General features: G+C 36.2%; 1 protein-coding gene across 2 annotated transcripts in view; it reads right to left on the bottom strand.

Moving 5' to 3' along the window:
* The window catches only part of INTS4 (integrator complex subunit 4), a 97,986-nt gene that overhangs the window by 18,397 nt on the left and 66,427 nt on the right, over nucleotides 1-13,162 (bottom strand). For both annotated transcript variants that reach the window (XM_045557278.1, XM_045557277.1), the window contains exons 16-17: nucleotides 5,604-5,697; nucleotides 772-852 (exon numbers count right to left, since the gene is read on the bottom strand). In XM_045557278.1, coding sequence (XP_045413234.1) covers nucleotides 772-852; nucleotides 5,604-5,697 — 175 coding nt within the window. The remainder of the gene's footprint in view (nucleotides 1-771; nucleotides 853-5,603; nucleotides 5,698-13,162) is intronic.

Here is a 13,162-nt window from a genome sequence, read left to right as displayed (position 1 = left end):
GCTCTATGAATTTAATCTTGCTAAGCCTTAACTGCCTCTTCTGTAAAATGAATATAATATTTATTCTGATCTAATGGGATTACTGTGAGGGTTGATTAAGATAACAGACTTGAAATCATTTAGGGAACTGTAATGTAATCATCACAGTCACCATCATTAGCTTCTTACTGAGTCATATACAGATTTACTATCTGGAAGACATGATTCACAAGAGTTCACCAAGTCTCAATATTTGAGGATAAAGGAGAACTGCTCAAAGCTAGAAAAAAAAAAACTCAAGGCAAATAAAATTAAATGCTACTTAATGAACTAATCAGAAATTTAAGGAACTTTTAACATTCAAGAAATGGGACAGGCTAAAGAGATAGCCTCAAAATTAGTTAAGCTACATTTTCAGATGAAAAATTCATAGTATTTATTAGATTTCAGTATATCTGAAATACAAACTGATATTTTGGAACACAAAAGAATCTTAGAAATCATCTATTTCAACTGATACACTTTACAGAGGAAGAAAAATCCAGGGAGGTTAAGGAACTTGCTCAATATCACTCCGCAAATAAGAGGCAGACCTGAGACTAGAACTGACTCCAAAGCTAGTGCTGTGTCCCCTAATTATGCTGCTTCTCATATCACTGACTTCTGTCACAGCCTGAAATTAGGGAGACCACAGAAGAGGCATGGGGCCATGGGAAGACCTCTGGCTCTACCTTGGACTGGACAATTCTTGGGAGAGAAATCTATCAGAGAGGAAGGTCTGAATAAGCTTACCTGTTTTGCTGCTGCTGAGGCCAAATCACTCTGCCTCAAATACAAAGGGGCAGCTACATTCCACAGCTTTTCCTGTAAGGCCTACACAGACAAATTAGGAGAGAACAGAACACTGACATCACAAAGACTGGCATATCATTTGAGATTTATGTTTTTGTTTTGCTTTGAAAGTCTACCATGAATAGGACTCCCTCTCAATCTTATTCTTTTAAGCCAGTAAGTCCTACCTACTATGAAGAAAGAAGAGACCAATGGTTTGGGCTAAATGAATTCCTGCCCATTTGACCAAATTCCTCGCCCAAACGCCCTGGGTCTCACACTAGTGCTCGGAAGCAGAGTACAGGAGCCAAGAAGGCTTCACCAGAATGTGCAGGCAAGCCAGCTTCCCGAGCTCTGCATGCTCCTTGTTTCCAGAGCCACCGGACTACCTGAGCCACCTAGACCCTTCTTTCTTGACTGTGGTTCTTTTTCCTTTGCCCATCTGCTCATTATGGTTTGAATAACCCCTTCTTCACTTTAGCAACATACCCAAACTAGAAATTGAGCAGCTTTTCCTAGATTCCTTCCTCTCTTAATCTTTCTACATTCAATACCACCACTTACAGCCATGGATTTTACCTTCCATCTCTCTCCTTAGCTATCCATCCACATGACCTCATCTCTTATCTAAACCTCTGTTAGAGCCTCTGATTTTCTCAGTCCTTCTTAATTATAGACGTAATAGAATGACATTTCAGGAAACCTACACTAACACTGTCCAATAAAAACATAATGTGAGCCAAACATGAAATTTTAAATTTTCTTAAAGCCACATTTTAAAAATTAAAAAGAAATAGCTGAAATGAATGTGTTTTTAAAAAGTTTAACCCAGTATAACTAAGATATATACCATGTAATATTTTTTAAATTACTATGATAGTTTACATTTTTTTCACACTAAGTTTAAGAAATTTGGTGTTTATTTTGTACTCACACCACATCTCAGTTTGAACTAATAACATTTCAAGTCTCAATAGTCATATCTATCTGGTGGCTATCATATTAAATAACCGTAGGTCTAGACTATAGACAGACTATGGAAATGTATTAAATATTTACTTCCAATCATTTTTCATATGCCTATTTTATATAGTTGTAGTCAGAAAGCAGAATTAATTTTGTATCCTTTCTTGGGATTTGGATCATAACCCCAAAAAACAATCTCCAACACTGAAATTATGAAAGACTAAAATTCTGAATGAAATCTTGAAAGCCCAATTCTGAGGAAGGGATTAGCGTATTTTGGTTGTCTGCAGGATAGGTGCATCATGTTAGGTGGAACTATTACCTTGTTACTGTCTTTAATTTAGAATTTAAGTATGGTTTAAGGAGATATATTTAAGGAGATATGACTGGATTAAGGAATGCCTGAAACTTGGTAAAGCATTATTCTGGGTGTGTCTGTAAGAGTGTTTCTAGAGAAGAACATTGTGTGAGTCTGAGTGGACTAGGTGGGGACTATCTGCCCTCAATGTTGGTGGGCACCATCCAATCAGCCAAGGGCCCAGAAAGAACAAATACAGAAGGCAAAATGGTCTCTCTCTGACAGGTGGGACAGATGTTTCTTCTGCTGCCTGGATATCAGAAATTTGACTCCACAAAAGTGCATTATCACAACATTGACTTTGTAAGGATTGTGTATGTATATAAAAGCATTGAAACTTCCTCAGTAAATGAAGAGATTTTCTTTTTGAACAACTGCATTTGGAAAAGATAAAATTTCTTAAGATCTCAGCTCACTGGGTGACTACATATGCAGAAGTTCCCCATAGCAGTTTCCATTGATCTTATCAAAAGACTTAGCTTGTTTGTCACCATATTTCAGATGACCCCAGTTATTATATGAAGCTAGGTGCACATAATTACCAACTATAGTGATATACATTTACACATTTCCCTTTTTGACCTATTTCTTTATGAATATGGTTCCTGTATTCATAACTGTTCTACCCACGCAACTGTCATTGGTATACCTGAGTGTTTTATGCTTGCAAAAATGTTGCTGTTGCCTATTTTATTGCGTAAAGTGGCCTATGGAGTGTTCTGTTGTGTTGTTATATGTTTCTCAAAAAAATCCCCTTTAAAAATGTAAATAAATATCTTTTAAAGAATTTTTAAATTATTTTTTCCAGAATTATATTTTTGGGATTTTGATCTTTTCAGGACTGGGATTTTACACATTAAGGATTTTGATATTTGGGATTTTTTTTTTTTTTTTTTTTTTTTTTGAGACAGTCTGGCTCTGTTGCCCAGGCTAGAGTGCTGTGGCATCAGCCTAGCTCACAGCAACCTCAAACTCCTGGGCTCAAGCAATCCTTCTGCCTCAGCCTTCCAAGTAGCTGGGACTACAGGCATGTGCTAGCATGCCTGGCTAATTTTTTCTATATATTTTTAGTTGTCCAGCTAATTTCTTTCTATATTTTTTAGTAGAGATGGGGTCTTGCTCTTGCTCAGGTTGGACTCGAACTCTGGACCTTGAGCAATCCTCCCACCTTGGCCTCCCAGAATGCTAGGATTACAGGCGTTAGCCTCCGCCTGGCCTCTTTTGGGATTTCAACATTCAGGATTATGGTGTTCCTGACTGTGTCCTTCAGGATTATAATTGGCTTCCCTTTTGGGGGTACATAACATTATACCCTAAGTATTCTGTCATGTTATTGTCCAATTTTTCATAAAGATCATTACTAACTATAGAATATAGTGTTGTGCCACAATTTATTTAGCTCTTCTCCTATTATTAAACAGGGTCTAGGTCTCCCATTATGTCTCAGGGTCTAGGTCTGGGCCCCATACCTACTCGGTCACTTGACGATGAGAAACAATCATACTTCTGTGTTCCTTTTAGGAGTAATCTCATCTCTTTTTCTCACCCATATTTTGCCACTATAGAAAAGTAGATTCTTTTCGAAGGACTCCTTGTATTCCTAGGGTTTCACAGAGGCTTGGAAAAAGCAAACAACTTTGCAAAGGGCCATGAAGGAACTTCTTGGGGTGATAGAAATGTTCTACTACGTTGCTTGCAGTAGTGGTTACACAAGTATATACATTTGAAAGAATTTATCTAGCCTAAGAAGAACTGTTTAAATACCAACTCAACTAAGTGTATACACCTACCTTCACATGTATACAAACACACCACCTGCACAACCCAACATAGAACATTTAGCACAAGCTACACATCCTACATTAGAAAATCATTTTTGACTTCCCCATTTATTCTGACTTTGGTCAAATATCGTTAATCACATTGAAGACTCTGAACATTTAGAACTAAAGCCAAGATAAAGGTTTATCAAGTGAGAAGTGCTCTCTTATATTCTAAGACTAAATTTATAACAAGACTCTGCTGCAGAAGCTGAATGCTACTGAACTAGTTTAACTGGCTTTTTATTTTTTATTTTTTTAAGGTTTTAAAGGTTTCTCTTTGAAAATACATTCAACTTCACTCACAAAACACTAAAGCAATATATTACAAGGATTAATTACATGGTTATGGATTATAATAAACTAAGCATGCATTCATAAAACTGAAAAACTATAAAGAAACACACTGAAAAAAGCAGTGTAAAAATAGACAACTCATATGGTTAAGTAAAAATTACAAAGGTCCTGAGCCAATTAATGGTTGATAACAATGTCATTCAAAAATGCCTTTAGATTTCAATAAAATCCACTGCTTATTTCTGCATGCCTAGTCTGTGAAGAAACTGAAGTTGCAGGGTAGATAATATGAATTATCATGCCAAGTTAATTTTATACCACAAAAATACAAGTTTGCTATAGTTAAAAGTATCTTATTGTTAATGCTAGAATGAGTTGCTCCTCAGTAAAAAACACTAATCAGATAACAAGAAGGGCATGAGATAGGATATGTACTAGCACTCTGGGAGGCTGAGGCAGGAGGATCACTTGAGCTCTGGAGTTTGAGACCAGCCTGAGCAAGAGTGAGACCCTGTCTCTACTGAAAATAGAAAGAAATTAGCCAGACAACTAAAAATAGAAAAAAATTAGCTGGGCATGGTGGTACGTGCCTGTATTCCCAGCTACCTGGGAGGCTGAGGCAGGAGGATCGCTTGAGCGTAGGAGTTTGAGGTTGCTGTGAGCTAGACTGACACCACGGCACTCTAGCCCAGGCAACAGAGTGAGACTCTGTCTCAGAAAAAAAAAAAAAAAAAGAGACAGGATATGTAACAATTATACCATTCATATACTGACTTTCAGTACCCTGGTTATATTTTGATTTTTAATAAAGATGAATTTCAAAGGCCTCCATGGGAGGCAAAATATAGAAAAATTATGGTGCCCTTAATTAGTTTCTAACTCAGCAAAACTAAATAGCTTCTTGGGTGCCAATTTTATGTACATATATTATCTAACTATTTAGTATGAAATGCTAGCAAATTGGTCTTTTTAAAAGCAATGAAATCAACACTTTAACAAAATAAAATGAGCACTTTAAGAAAATAATATCAAAGTTTATATCAGTCCTTTGTTAATCAAATTATATAAAACATTTAAAATCCTTGGGATTCTAATTAAAATGATTATCCAATCTGATCTAATAATATGATAAAAAGAATTCTCCAAAAAATTTATAAACTCAAATATCTATATAAGTTAACATTTCTTTAATTAGAGACAAATATAATGAATTATATGCAGAGTACATAATTTCTCCATTGCTAAGTGGTTGCATAAGATCATGTTTTTCAACTTACGGCCTTAAGCACTGCTAGCCCCATGAAAGTGCATTCTTAGCATCACAATCATAAACATAATGGATCCAAACCAACCTTGATGAGAAGTAGTTGACACCGAAGATAAGCAGCAGAGAAGTCAGCTACTCCTGCCAATTCAGACTGAAGTTCTCCAAGTCTTTGCAGATCCCTACAGTAAATAAACCCAAGCCAAACAGAATAAAGATAATGCCACCAACATAAAGGTCATGTCAAAAGCATTTTACCATTTTACACCTAGTAAATTGGTTATAAATTTTTAAACGACAACACCAAATAATGGAGTGGTTATAATGAAACTGGTTTACTCACATTCTGATAGCAGTTTAAGGTGATAAAACCATTTTGGAAAATAAAACTATACTATGTTATAAAAGCCACATACACATGGTATGAAGGTATAAAGCTTTATGCTGAAAAGCAATCCTGAGGGAAATAGTCAACAGAAATGAAATGCTTTATGCCCCGTAATATTCATTGTTATGTAGACTATTATAGTGAAACTTTCTAACTACTTGAATATCCAATGGTAGAATTGTTAAATAAATTAGGATACAGCCAGTCAATGAAATACACTGCAGCCAATAAAATAAAAATGGTAATAATGTGTATGATCTCAATGTGCTTTTTTAGTGCCTTCTCCCAACTATGCTTTATTTTCCAAGTATTTTATACAATGAACAAGTACTTTTTGTATCAGAAAAAAAAATTTTTTTTTTTTTTTTTTTTTTGAGACAGAGTGTCGCTTTGTTGCCCTGGCTAGAGTGAGTGCCCTGGCGTCAGCCTAGCTCATAGCAACCTCACACTCCTGGGCTTAAGCAATCCTACTGCCTCAGCCTCCCAAGTAACTGGGACTACAGGCATGCGCCACCATGCCCAGCTAATTATTTTTTTAAAAAGGTATTCTGGAGGACACTATTGGTTGCTTACCCAATTAGCCATTCTCTACTTCTTCATTACTAACTGAACTGACTTTGTTCAAGGGAACACATCCCCAAACCCAATTCCAGGTAGAATCTGATTGAATTAAGCCAATTAGTATATGCTGTCCCTCTGGATATGTGACCTGAACTGTCCTCATCAGTCCAAATCAAAGCCTTTATATACCATGCTTGGAGCGGGTTGGTGTGTCTGTCTGCTGTTTCTGTCTCTCACAGGACTGAGCAAGAACGCTTACAGCCACTGGCAGTTATACTGCAACTCTAACGAAATAAAGCCTTAGGATAAGGCCAACGCTGAAGACAAGAAAAATCCAGAGAGAGAGAGAAAGAAACTGGGTCCTTAACGATATAAATAAGATACTTAATCATACTGTACCTTCAATTTCTGGTCATGTGAGGAAATGTCTTAGTCCATTTGGCTGCTATAACAAAATACTATAGACTGGGTGGCTTATCAACAACAGAAATTCATTTCTCATAGTTCTGTAGGCCGGGAAGTCCAAGATCAAGGCACCTACAGATCTGGAGTCCAGTGAGAGCCTGTTTCCTCAGAAACATCATGGGAACCTGAGGCCTTCTGATTTCAGGATTGTTCTTTTTTAAGCACCAAAGGGGCAAGAAAAGCTTCATCTTTCTCTGCTGCACCCCTTTTAATAAAAGGATCTGTTCTGTAAAATTTGGATTCAACCAAAAGGCTGTACTTAAGGACCTCAAAGGCCATAGGTTCCCCAACCCTGCATGCATCTTCATATGGTGGAAAACATGAGAGAGCTCCCTTACACCTCTTTTATGAAAGCACTAGTCCCATTCATGAGGACTGTACACTCGTGATCTAATCACCTCCCAAAGGCCCCACTTCCTAATACCATTACCTTATGGGTTAGGATTTCAAAATATGAATTTGGGGGTAGGGGGAGAAGACATAAACATTCAGATCATAGCAGGAAATAAACAGCCATCATAAACTAGTTTAAGGTTTTCTGATACCTGGAATTAAAAGTATACTAATTGAATATAAGTACAGACACAATTGCAACCATATAAAAACATATCTGGCCAGGCATGGTGGCTCACATCTCTAATCCTAGCACTTTGGGAGGCCGAGGCGGGAGAATAGCTTGCGGCCAGGAGTTTGAGACCAGTCTGAGCATACAATAAGACCCCATGTATACAAAAAATAGAAAAATTAGTTGGGCATGGTGGCACATGCCTGTATTCCCAGCTACTTGGGAGACTGATGCAGGAGGGATCGCTTGAGCCCAGGAGTTTGAGGTTGCAGTGAGTGATGACTGATGCCACTGCCCTATAGCCTGGGTGACAAGAGCAAGACCTTGTCTCTAAAAAAAAAAAAAAAAAAACCAGCAAATATAGGACATGAATCTGTTGACTCCAAAAGTATTTTTATAAACCAAAAGTATTTTTATACAATATGATATAAGATATCATATTGTATCTCATTTATTTATTTGTTGTTAAATTCTTCTCATTTATTTATGAACTATATCAAATACAGATGACACCAAAACTGATTTAAAACCAGATACATGAGCTACATTGTCATAGATGTGATCTGGCGGGGCAAAAGAGCTCCTCCCAGGAACACACACTTTAACAATCCTTAGTCCGCATGATGGCAATAAATAGTATTTTTAAAATATTAGAGGAAAACATGTTTACATATAATGTGATTTTTTTAAAGTTTACACAATAAACTGAATTAATTTTTTAAATCACTGTTAAAGATAGTCAAAGACTCTGGATGTGCAAATCAAATGTAGTTTAAAATTTCTAAATATCAAATTTACAATTAATGTGTCTTCATAGCTTGGTAGAACAAGGAATTTTACAATATACAAAGTAAGTACACAGTCCTAGTGAATTTTCAAAAACTGTCTTCATCTTTGCACCTAGATGATTATACATTATAGACCTTTTGAATTATTGGACTAGTTCCCCTACTGTACAAAACACAAGTATTCCTTAGAGACATTGGAAGTTGCATGGCAAAAGAAGGATTTTAAAAAATTCAACCAAGTAATCCCCCATTCTTTTAAGGTTGGGGTATAAAACAATTCCCATAAGAAAAGAAATATATTTCTATTGACCCCAGATAAATGAAGCCCACTCTGTTTCAGATTAGAATGAGCTGTTTTACTCCAAAAGAACAATTGTCTATTATGGAACACTTCAAAAATGATATGGTTCATGAAAAAATAAGGTATATATCTAGTAACAGCATTTTTGTGGACTTACACAAAAATATAAACTGAAAAATCAGAGGTTATTATTCACCTGAGAAACAGCAGACAAATGACTGCAGCATTCCTTAAAATACAATCCCCTCCTGCCCCCATAGTGAATTTAAACATGATTACATTTATAAAATTTGGATTGGATTTACTTACAAAATATCAACAGCATGTCTAGTATGTCTGATAAGCAACAGATTTAAATTTTAAAGCAAAATTTCATAAATGTCCAACTATTATCCATGTAATTGCTATTCTCAAAATGCTTTCACATATATCATTACAATAATCTTCACAATAGTCCTATGAGTGACATAGTACCCTTAATTTACAGATGAGGGAGTTTAAGGCCCAAGATCACGCACTTAGGAAGTGATAAAATTAAGACTTAGACCATATCCTTTGGATTTCAAATCTCATATTAATAGATGCTTTACTTTATACCAACTATTAAACAGAAACAGAGTAAGACAAGATGTAGGGCAAGAAAGACCTAAGCTCTAGTTCAGGAGTTTGCTGTTCCTAGTCCTAGATACACCCTTTTCCCTTCTTCACTTGACTAACTTCTATTCTTTGTTCAGGTCATTGCTTACAGCAGGGGTAGGGAACCTTTTCATGTTGAAAGGCTGCATTAATTTAGCTGTAATCAAATAGCGCCGCATTCAAGAAACCGTAATTAAATATACTTAAAAATGTATAATTTTATAAAAGAAATCTAACTACTATGTACTTAATAATTTCAAACAATGGAGACTATTTGTTAATTTTATTTTATTTTGTCCTCATAAATGGCAGATTAATCAGAGAAAAGGCATACAAATTTTATTAACATATACACAGGGAGAACCACACAGTGATTACCCCTATTTGTTCATTTTAAAGTTAGCTAACCTTTTAAAGACTTTGTTGTATCTGCTTTTTGTTGGAAACTATTTGAATACTTGGTTGCAGCATGGAGGTCTGCAGTTTCAGCTGATCCTCTAGATGGGTGTCAGTCATTTGTGACCTTAAGGGCATCTTGATTTGGGTTAGGTAGGACAATGTAGATTTGCAGCAATAAGTGGCTGAAAAGCAAGAAAGCATTTTTCAGGCAAGTTGATGAAGGCGTGTGTATTCTACTGCATTTTCCCATATTTTACTTAGATCTTTCTTAGCATCAGTGACCTTAAAATGTCATCTAGTGAGAGCTGAATTAATTCCATCTGTAGTTTTTTAGGTGCTTTGGGGATATCAACTAGGTGAGGCTGAAATGCTAATTTGAGTGTGGTGTCATGATTCTCAAAGTCAGTGAAGCTTTCATTGTATTCTCCAAAGAACAGGTCTATAACAGCTGCATATTCTTCAAATGATTCACATATGTCATTGGGCTCATCAATGACCTTTGCTAACTGGGAAAATGTTCATCCAAAATTTTCTTTTGAAGAAGGAGTGTTTTGGAAAAAGGATAGCTTTTTTTCAAAATGCTTGGATATTTTGACACATGTCATATATACACTTAGTTTTACATTGCAAGAAATATTCAAGTCGTTTTGATTTGACATGATATCACAAATAAATGCTGCATTCCTATAGAAATCTTCTTTCAACAATGCACACTGCTGATTCTGTTCTTCATAAAATTTATCTGTTCATAAAATTTTGGCTAACACCTGTCCCTGTGATAGTCAACACACTTTAGAAGATACAGAAAAGCCACATTGAATACCTCATAGTTCAACTTTAGCATGTTACAAAACTGACGATGTCATGTTACATTTGCAGGAATATAGTGAACAATACTTATAACTTGTTGCAAAGTGTCACTTAAAATAGTAGCTTTAGCACAGAGACTTAGCTGATACAAGATACAATTAAAAGAAATGAGAGCATCTGGATCTGTTAATGCTTTCTTTTTCTCTTAATACTTTATCTGTGCAATAAACCCTTTATGTTTTCCTGTCATGGAAGGTGCATCATCTGTACATACATTCACTAAATTTACCAAATTAAGTCCAACTTCATGACATTTATCATGAAAGTTGTTGAAGATATCTATGCCTCATGTTCTGTTTGAAAGAGTACCCAAAGCGAGTAACTCTTTGTAGCAAAGAAAATCTTCTGTTATGACCCGAATGAAGTATAAAACCTGCACCGGGTCAATATTATCAGTTGATTCATCCAAAGCAATGGAATAATATACATTTTTCTTTTGAAGTATTGCATGAAGTTGTCCTGTTAGGTTGAAGGCTAATTCATGCTGCCAATCAGTTATGGTTTTCCTTGAAAGAGGCAGTTGTTTGTACTTTGAAACATTATCACAATCTAAGCTTCCTACAACTTCAACAATGCATTCATTCACAATTTCTACATCACTGAATGGCTTCCCTTTCTTCCTGTGTACATAAACTACTTTATAAGTTGCTTCAGTGGCATTATGTCCAGGTCTTATTGCTGCTTGAAAGAATTGTCTTTGCTTCTGCTTTTCACCTTTTAATTTCTGCAATTCAACCTTTCACACCTCTCTCTCTAATTTAAAATATTTGTAGTCCTTATTAGAGTTATAATGCTGATGAGCATTGAATTTCTTTAATGTTGATATTGCAGTATCACAAAGCAAGCAAATCATCTTATCTTTAGCAGAAACAAGATGTAATATTGCAATTCCCAATCCTCATTAAAAAATCTGTTTTCTCCTTCAGTGTTGTCTTGGTCTTCCTTGACATGATGGGCTGTTAAGCAGACACAATTAAAAAATACTGTCGAGCTATGCAACTATTCACAAATTCCACTTCCAACAGAAACACACTCACTGCACTGCTGTCAAACGCTGATAACAGACTGGCATACTCAACTCCCATAAACTCTCACCAACCAGCCTGGTGCAGTAGCGGTGCCAATCAGGCAGAGAAGTTAGAACTAAGTCATGAGCATAGCAGCTGTCAATTTAGCCCTTATGGCTTACTATTGTTCTAATTGTGCCAGTCAATCTGGGAGGATTATTTTGTTGAAATGTATTTTATTCTTTGGTATTTTAAATATGTTCATTAAAAAAAATAAAAATATAAAAGAAAAACAAAAATGTATTAATAAAAGGATTTGTTATGTAAAATTTGGATTCAGTCAAGAGGCCGCACTTGAGGACCTAGAAAGCCACATGTGGCTTTAAGGCTCCAGGTTCCCCACTCCAGGATTAGACCATTTAAGGAAGGTTTAGGGGCCCCTCCATTTTCCTAGAGAACCCTGCACTTTATTGTAGCAAGGAAGGCACAACTCTACATTTCCTATTTGCCTAGCCATCTCTCCCACCAGGCTTTAAGATACAGCAGAGACTGTATCTTGTTTACTACTGAGTCCCTTCTGTCTAGTATACTGGCATATGATGGATACTCAAAAAACAGATAGTAAATGAATGAATCCCAGATCACTGATCAGGTATGTTATCTCATTCATTGTAAAAACAGGGTAATTCTCATGGAATTGTTTTTAAATTCAATTAAATAATGTATGTAAAGCACTTAGAAGAGTGGGTACACAGTAGGCATTTGATAGATAACAGCTCTTCTTCTTTTTTTTTTTTTTTTTTGAGACAGAGTCTCACTCTGTTACCCGGGCTAGAGTGCCATGGAGTTAGCCTAGCTCATAGCAACCTCAAACTCCTGGGCTCAAGCAATCCTCCCTCAGCCTTCCGAGTAGCTGGGACTACAGGCATGTGCCACCATGACTGGCTAATTTTTTTTCCATATATGTTTTCAGCTGTCTAGATAATTTCTTTCTATTTTTAGTAGGGACGGGGTCTCGCTCTTGCTCAGGCTGGTCTCGAACTCCTGAGTTCAAGCAATCCTCCCACCTCGGCCTCCCAGAATGCTAGGATTACAGGGGTGAGCCACCGCACCTGGCCAACAGCTCTTCTTATAATCAAGGAGGACAGAGCTTTACAAAACATCAAATCTACACATCTAGATGTGAAGTGTGGCCAGAAGAAAATGCCATCTACACAAATCTTAAAAGTCTTCATTCCTGGTTAGGCCATCATAACTATAGTTTTCAAAAAATATTTCCTGAGTGGTAAGGCGAAGTAGTTATGTCAAGTCCCAGAAACAAACAAATATCTCCCCAGCACTCTGAATGAACGACAGCAGACTTTCCATAGGTAAGATCTTGGTTTGGTTAAATGGCTTCTAGGAGTACAATAAAGTGCAATGTGTTTGACAGTGAAGTTTGTTTGTTTTACACAAATACCAACAAATATGTGGCCTCAGTCCTAATCAGAGAACCTTTTGTGTGAAACCCCGATTAACATTTAATTCACTTTACAATAACTATGGAAACTGTAAGTTGTAAAGAAAACCAAGGATCATCTGATCTAATCTCACTTGATATAGAAATCTTCACTGCTACATATCACAGAGCATCAATTTTAGAGTCAGGCAAAGCTAGATTCAAATTC

This window comes from Lemur catta, chromosome 7 (genome assembly GCF_020740605.2).
Source record: "Lemur catta isolate mLemCat1 chromosome 7, mLemCat1.pri, whole genome shotgun sequence".
NCBI classification, from domain to species: Eukaryota; Metazoa; Chordata; class Mammalia; order Primates; family Lemuridae; genus Lemur; species Lemur catta.
This window is presented reverse-complemented; position numbering and strand designations above follow the sequence as displayed.